Source organism: Antrostomus carolinensis, unplaced genomic scaffold (genome assembly GCF_000700745.2).
Source record: "Antrostomus carolinensis isolate BGI_N321 unplaced genomic scaffold, ASM70074v2 scaffold35829, whole genome shotgun sequence".
Classification (NCBI taxonomy): Eukaryota; Metazoa; Chordata; class Aves; order Caprimulgiformes; family Caprimulgidae; genus Antrostomus; species Antrostomus carolinensis.
Window position 1 is genome coordinate 23815 of NW_010337044.1, and position 7439 is coordinate 31253.

Below are 7439 nucleotides of genomic sequence, written 5' to 3' on the forward strand. Positions count from 1 at the left end.
CACCTAGAAAGGTAAACTTTCTAAGAAAGGTACCTATAGCTGGAGGAGATTTGTTAGTATGTCTGGTAACTCCTGGTCTGGGGTGCAGAGTTAAGAGGTCCTGACTAAACTGTTTCTTTGTATTTATTAGGTGCAACTCTGGGCTCAGAGTTGAAGTCTTTAACAGAAAATTAATTGTTGCATGAATGTTTCTTTTAATCTACCTATAAAGACAGTGTTGAGAAAATTAACTGAGTAGGTGAATTTATTTTTAGACTGGTGCAAACTGGTTTCGTTGGCTGATGGGAAAAGGAAAGAATGAAGCTCACCTTCCAGATGACAAGAACAAATCAGTAAGATTTGTTCTGTGATTTGATAAATCACAGAAACCTTTATACATTTTATTTTGTTTAAAATATTTTCCTGGATGACAGATGAACATTGTCTTGACAAGTAAACAAATGCGTATATAACTTTCAAGATTGTGCTTATTCCAAGACTGGCTTTTTAAAAAAAAAAAAAAAAGTAACTTTTTTTTTTTTTTTTTTGCTCAACAGCTGTGTTTGAACTCCTACTCTTTGTGTTTTTCTTGTAGATTGTTTGGGATGAACAGAAACAGCGCTGGGTTAACCTGGATGAACCAGAAGAAGAGGTAAAAATCTGAGTAGTCATTATTTCTCTAAGTGGAAAACTGAAGTTTGTGCTAGCACACAATTTTCTTTAATCTGTTATTGGTTCTTAAGAGCTTCCATTTACTGAATTTGAATTAAAATGTGCAATATCCTGAAACTAATAAACAGGTTATATGTTCTCATAGTCTACATCCTTACAGAACCATTTGTATCTTTAGTTGCCGGTGTGAATCCAGTCATTGTGATTGAATTTACAAGGGAGTTTGCTCTAAACTTAGTCTGGATTGGCATCACCTAGACAATTGGTTGTTAATTGATTTACTGCAAAAAGAATATAGGGGAGAAAAAGCTAGACAGAGTCTACAGTTAAAGCAAAGAAAATCACACATTCTGTCCATCCTAGTCATTCCAGGATCTGCCTCAAAACACAAATGCTAAGAACCACTGTGGTAAATGTTTCCTTTTAGACTGAACTTAGACAGGTTGTAGAAATGCCTTGATATTAGTTGTCAGATGGAAGATGAGGAACATTGTTCTGCGCTACAGGATGTTATGTCTGTATACCCAATTTTATGTGCTCTGGAATGGGAAAGGAAAAAGTGAAGTCAGACATAGACTTGGTTTAAAACTCTTGGTCAACGATGTTGTTGGATTTTTTTTGTTCTGCCTGCAGAGTAAGCCTCCACCACCACCTCCAACAGGATTTCCTAAAGTTCCTCAGACTGTTCCACCTGGACCTGGAGGCCCACCTAGTGCCCCTGTCAACGTGTTCTCCAGAAGAGCAGGTAACAGACAACACTGATGCTTGAAGTATAGAAGACTTCAGATTTTTCTCTTGCATAAAACGTGAAGGCAGAAGTCTTGGCTTTTCTGGACTTGTTTGGGAACAGTTGGCAACTCAGTGATATCATGGAGCTGTGGCTGTTGCTGGCTTTCCTGTGCCTAGCTTCTGCACTGTCACAGATGTACTGTAACTTGGGTATTATTGTTCCTATCCCTTGAGCATCATTTTCTGATTCTGAAAGATGGCTTAACTAGCAGACTGTTCAAAATAGGCATGGGGATGACTAACACAAGACTTATTTCTGTTATTTCTGAATTTTTCTGTTCTAGCTGGAAGCAGAGCCCGTTACGTTGATGTCCTGAATCCAGGTGGAACCAAGTCAAGTGGTGCTGTTCCTGCACCATCAGACCTATTTGCCCCCTTGGCACCAATGCCAATTCCCGCAAATGTATTTGTTCCAAACTCAGGTGTGTCATGAATGGATAAAATTGTAAGGAGCTTGTATGGTTATTTATGGTTATGTGGTCATCTAAGTCACTTTTGCCAGTGTGTATATTATGTAGACTTTAATCAACTTTTAAGAATGTTCTGTCTCATTAACTCCAGTTTGGTTTAGAAGTAGAATTAGCCTGGGAACTGCAGTAGAACAAATGGGTTAGTAAAACCCAGCTCTGCGTGCTGCAAACAAAGGGGTTCTCTTTCCCCCCCCCTGCCCTTTTTTTAATGGCTTTTTTCTCCCCCCCCTGTTGTTGCAGAGTGGCTAGGCCATCCAGAAGCTAAATTTGAACTATGTATTATTGCTGTGTTGTTCAGTCTCATGCTCGCTTCTGACACGTGTTCCTAGTTCCAGGATTGCTCTCTGGGGAAGGAAAGGGGGAGGTCTTACCTGCACACTTGCTTATCATCTCTTTTTTTTTTTTTCTTTTTTCTCTGCTTTCACTATGTGCCGTGTTGCACCAAAATTATCCCTATGAACTGTCCAAGTCTCCTGCTTTTGCAGACTTGTAACAAGACTGGGGCATCTAGAGACGTTGACACTCCCCTCTTTAAATTACCTTTTTCCTAGGTGAAGCTTGGTGTTGTAGAAACTCGGTTCTGCTGATGTCTTTGCTTTTCATTCTCTGAAGTCGAACGCCCTGGTACGGTGTGTTTGCCTAAATCCCATTTCCTTTGTAGTTCCAGGAGAAACCCAGCCAATGGAAGGGAGTGGTGCAGCAGAGCACACACCAGCTGCAGATCAAACCAACACAGATCCTGCTGCAGCTGTTGAACAAGAGGTGGGCTAGAAAGAGCGTCTTTTATATATAGTTCAAACTTCAGATGAAAAAAACCCTCATGATTCTGAATAGTAGTTTCATAGGCACAGTATGTACAAAGCATGGTGATGTTACAGAAACATAATGCCTGCATTTTAGTTAAAAACTGGTGAAGGGAAATGCAAATGAAAATGGAAGTGGGAAGCCCATGGAAGGTGACTAAAGGGACCAAGACCATAGGAAGTGACCATACACTGCATGTTTCACCTGGCTTGATGTGTTGTGATGTTGTTTTGCTTCAGTGGGATCAATATAGCAGAAATGCGATAATAGCATCATAGTAACGAAGATTAACACAAGTGCATTGTTTTTCTTTAGTATTTAAACCCTGCAATCCTTCCTCCTGGATCTGAACTTCCTGTTTCTAACCCTGATGGCTCCCAATCAGGCGAGGTAAGGCTTCATTCAAAGCAGTTAGCTAATGACCTATGCAGCATAATTTAACCATTGATTTATAGTGGACTTAATATGGGCCATCTGAAACAACAAGTAACTGATTCAGTTAGTTACATCATTCGGGCTTGCTGATGACTAACCAAGGTGGAATTTTATGACTGCCTCCAAAATTGTACAGGAAAATCCTCTAAGTCCATACGAGAAGTTCAACCTCTGTGGCCCACGTTCTGTAGTGTGATCTTTTTCTGTATAAGTAGTTTTTTTACAAGCCTTTTTCAGAGTAAAATGTCAATAGCAGTTTGAGGACCTCTTCTTGCCTCCATGCATGCATATAATTTCACTAATATTAAGTGCAAGACACAAATTGGGGAATAGATTGCTATGTGCCAGGCAGAGTAACATTACCTTTGTTCCTACTAAATGTTTTCTATATCTACATATTTTTGTGCTTTAAGAAGTCCTTTTGATTTAAACTAACTTCTGGCTTTACCTTTTTTTTTTTTTTTTTTTACTTGAAGTTGGTTTAACCTTTGGCAGTGAGACTTTTAAAATTAAATAAAACAACTGAAAGCTTGGGGCAGTGACATGCATGACGACTTTTTTTATTTGTGTTTTTTTGTATTTGTGTGTTCTTGCTGTTTTGTAGCTTTCGCGCTCTAGTTCAATGAGTTCATTATCACGTGAAGTAAGCCAGCATTTTAATCAGGTACATGTGGCTGGCCATTCTCATTTATGTTAACTTATTTATTTTTCCCTTCTTTATTTTGCATTTGCTCAAATACTTACTAATGCTACTTTTAATCATTTCCCCCTCTTCTCATTTCATAGAAATAACATTAAAAGTGACTAATGATGTAGTGTTCCTTTTAACACTCAAACAGGGTCTTCAGATTTTTTTTTTATTTATGAGAATGCATGTGATCCAGGCATGCTTTTTCATTTATGTTCATGTTCCTAAGAGATTCACTTAATTTTTGATCAGCTCTTTCCTGGGATACCAAAGTAGTCAGTTGATTTTAAACAAACAAACAAACAAAAACAAAAGAAAAGAAAAAAAACCTCCTAAAAAGATTCACACGAGCAAAACCTTGTCATTCTGACAATGCCAGTCTCAACTCGGTAATAATACGGTTGCCTGTTTGATCTGCAAAAGCCCCTGTAGGAATTAAAGGAATGCTTCATCTCTGCTGTAAGTTCCAGTACGGTGGGGTCACCAGAAAGGGGTGACACAATCTCTGGTGTTTCTTAGTAAAGCAAAACTTGATGTAGCTTGTTTATTTTCGGGCAAGTCCTAAGGTCTACTAACCAAAGCAGAAGGTACTAATTCAGTGAAAGTCGCACTGGTGTCTTGTTTTGGTTTTGCATGCTTTGGATTTTCAGAGCTATTTACGGTTTATGCATGTGACATTATTTTGCCACTTCGTACATTTTAAGCAAGTAATATTAAAGATATGGATGCGAACTGTACCAGCATTTTTTGCAGTTGTTACAATATGCTGTGCTGTCCATATTGTTGGCATTATTATTGTGAATATTTGCTCTGTATGACTAAGCAAACGACGTTTGAGAGGCAGTGAAGCTCTGCAGTTCTGTAACTTCAGTATTATCTGCTTTCTAGCCGACCACTGTACCACCTCCGGGGGGACCTTCAGCGGGATCAGTACCGTTCTACAATCCTTCTCAATTTGCACAAGTGAGTAAAGGCTTCATCTTTACTTTGAACAAAACCATGGACTTCTTAGCCCTGACTGTTAAACCAAGTAGTGAAAAGTTGCTTGAGTAAATCATAGTCATACTGTGCCTTCTTGTTTTCAGTGACTGCAGGCCACACCTACCTTTAATAAGTAACTTGGTGTGGCCTTAAATATCGGTACAAATTCCACCTTTTCTTCTCCCAGGTGCCTTTTGAACGTAGTCTTTGTGTTCCTTCCCCACTCCTAGCTCACCCTGACAGTGAGATAATCCAGTCTGTCACACGGTTTGCCTCTCGGCTTTCCCTGCCTTTGTAGTATTTGGGAATTTTGCAAGATCAAGTAATGCAATGAGCAGCTGCTATGCTGCTGTCTTTTTCATCTGTTCTCAAACCAAGTGTGAAGGGTTAAAAGGTTGTGTGACAAAAGAGGCCATTAACTGTCACAGGCACCTGCATTACTGCGAGGCTTGTACACCGAACAAGGCTCTTGCTGCTGCAGGATGAGTTTCTGTTGCCCTGTTTCGTTAGAGCCACAAAGATGAAAACTGTTCAAACACGTACTGCTGGGAAAATCTGGTGCCTCTGAAGCGTGATTTAGCTTTGATAGTCAACATCACCTGGCAAGCAGAGTTTTAATCTTGGATGTGTTTTGACTTTGTTTTACTAGCGTGATCTGCACTGTTGCATGTAGAGTGTTAAATGTGCGCAGAGACCAGTCTAGCACCTGTTTAAGTTAACAGGTTTGCATTCAAAACTTTATTGCCAACTTGTATTTGTATTTTCTCTCCAGTATAGCACTTTTACAGAACATTCGGGGTTTTTATTCCTGTTCTCCTTTTTCAGTCTCCTGCAGCCACTGGAAGTTCAAGGCTGGGAAGAATTGGACAGAGGAAGTATCCAACATTGAAGTAGAATACAAAGGCTTTGTATTTGGAATTCTCACTCGTGCTCTGAGTATACAAAGAGCTGTTCAATCTTGTGGCACATGGTATCAGTACTAGCTGCAGTTGACATGACAGAAATTTAAAGATGGGTGATTTTTTTCATGAGTCTCCCTTCTTTCACCTCGTCTACGCAAATCATTACCAAACATGAAACGTATGTAACTTTTCCTTTTAAAAAAATCTGGCTAGAAATAGCTTTGCTGTGGTGAAGAATAGGCACAAGGGAGGAAATAGTTGCTGTCTGTTACAAAAACTATTTGTAAATTGCATAGGCAATTTATTCCTTAAGTTTATTTTAAACCTACTAGTGTGACCTTTGAAGACATAGTTTCAGGGATTCCTTAATTTCTGAAGGATGCTCCCTTCCCAGTGGGGGGAGAAAAAAACATGTCCACATTGTAACATAACACTCTGTGGCCTTAAGAGGACCATGCACAATTGTAATGCTTATCAAACAGGACTTGGTTTGTCAGTGTGTGAAATCAGAGATGTTCATCTGGGAAATGCCTCGTGCTGGTTTGTTTTCTGAAGGGAGGGGGGGAGGGAGCCACAGCTCATCCAAATAAATTGACCTGTATTGAATGAAAACTGTGACTGTAATTTAATACTAATTTTGATTTGGATCTTACCTAGTATGTATGTAGTTTGTGGTTTAGACTACTTGTAAAGCAAATTGTATAGTCTGAAAGAAGCTCTCTGTATAATAGCCAACGCTGTACTATTTGACGAGTGAGTGTTCTTTTAAGTGCAATACGGTTACTTGCTTTCTCTCTAACTTCTGGCACTGTACAATTAAGGTGGTAACAGCTTGAAAGTTGTTTCAGTTTTTTCCTGTTGAGTGCCAGAATCAGCGTAATACTCTCTTCTTGAATTTCCATTACTAAAATAACCAAGGTCTTAAATAGCTAACAGCGGAATTTCAAACATAACTAAAAGTAGACAGTTAAGACCTCTTCCCATGGACTTTTAAAATCTTTAGGTTTTAATATAGGAAATCTTGCAAACCATGATATGCAACATTCATATTCACTGAAGAATCTGAATTATTTGCAAAGAGAGAAATAAACTTTAAATATTTATTAAATCATTAGGCCATATTTTATTTAGAACTTCCCACCAAACTATGTGATTTTACTTGAATTTCTGCCCAGGAGTAGAAATAATGTGAATGTAAAATTGCCAGTGTTGGTCCCCTGATTTTTTTTTTATTATTATTATTTTTTATTTTTTTTCCCCTGAATAACACTACCTTTCTGAGATCCCCGTAGCCTTATGTGTGTCCTAAAAGGTTTGTATGCAGCCGAAGTAAAATGCTGTTTGGGGGGATTAGAAACCTTTTGCATAATGGTCCATACTCGATTCCAGCTGTGGTCAGCAGCAGTCTGCCTGACCACATCTATAATGGAAACCTAGTCAGACACTTGGCTTTCCTCGTGTTCAGCCAGGCTGCTGATTACTTTCTCCTTTCAGTAGAGACTGCCAGCCAACTTAATTCAAGAAGGCTTCCTTTGAGCTGGGAGCGGCTATCTTTCCTAAAGTGTAAGATTTGACACTGTAAATTCTTAAATAAAATATTTTGCGCTCTGGAGCACTTTCACATTTTGCTACTTCTTGTGGTTATTGCTTTAGCAAAGGTGGGGGATGGGAAACTGGCCTGTGTGTTTAGAAATAATCAGGTTTAAGAGAGGGAGCCGG

The 7439-nt window shown here is 39.0% G+C and overlaps 1 protein-coding gene across 1 annotated transcript in view; it reads left to right on the top strand.

Annotated features, from left to right (window-relative positions):
* The window catches only part of SEC16A (SEC16 homolog A, endoplasmic reticulum export factor), a 25349-nt gene extending 19637 nt beyond the window's left edge, over window positions 1-5712 (top strand). The window contains 10 exon segments of the mRNA XM_029086766.1: window positions 1-29; window positions 255-332; window positions 575-631; window positions 1285-1396; window positions 1725-1862; window positions 2572-2672; window positions 3030-3104; window positions 3754-3813; window positions 4726-4800; window positions 5644-5712. The exon segment at window positions 1-29 is cut by the window's left edge and continues 139 nt beyond it. Coding sequence (XP_028942599.1) covers window positions 1-29; window positions 255-332; window positions 575-631; window positions 1285-1396; window positions 1725-1862; window positions 2572-2672; window positions 3030-3104; window positions 3754-3813; window positions 4726-4800; window positions 5644-5712 — 794 coding nt within the window.
* Window positions 5713-7439: the final 1727 nt, after the last annotated feature.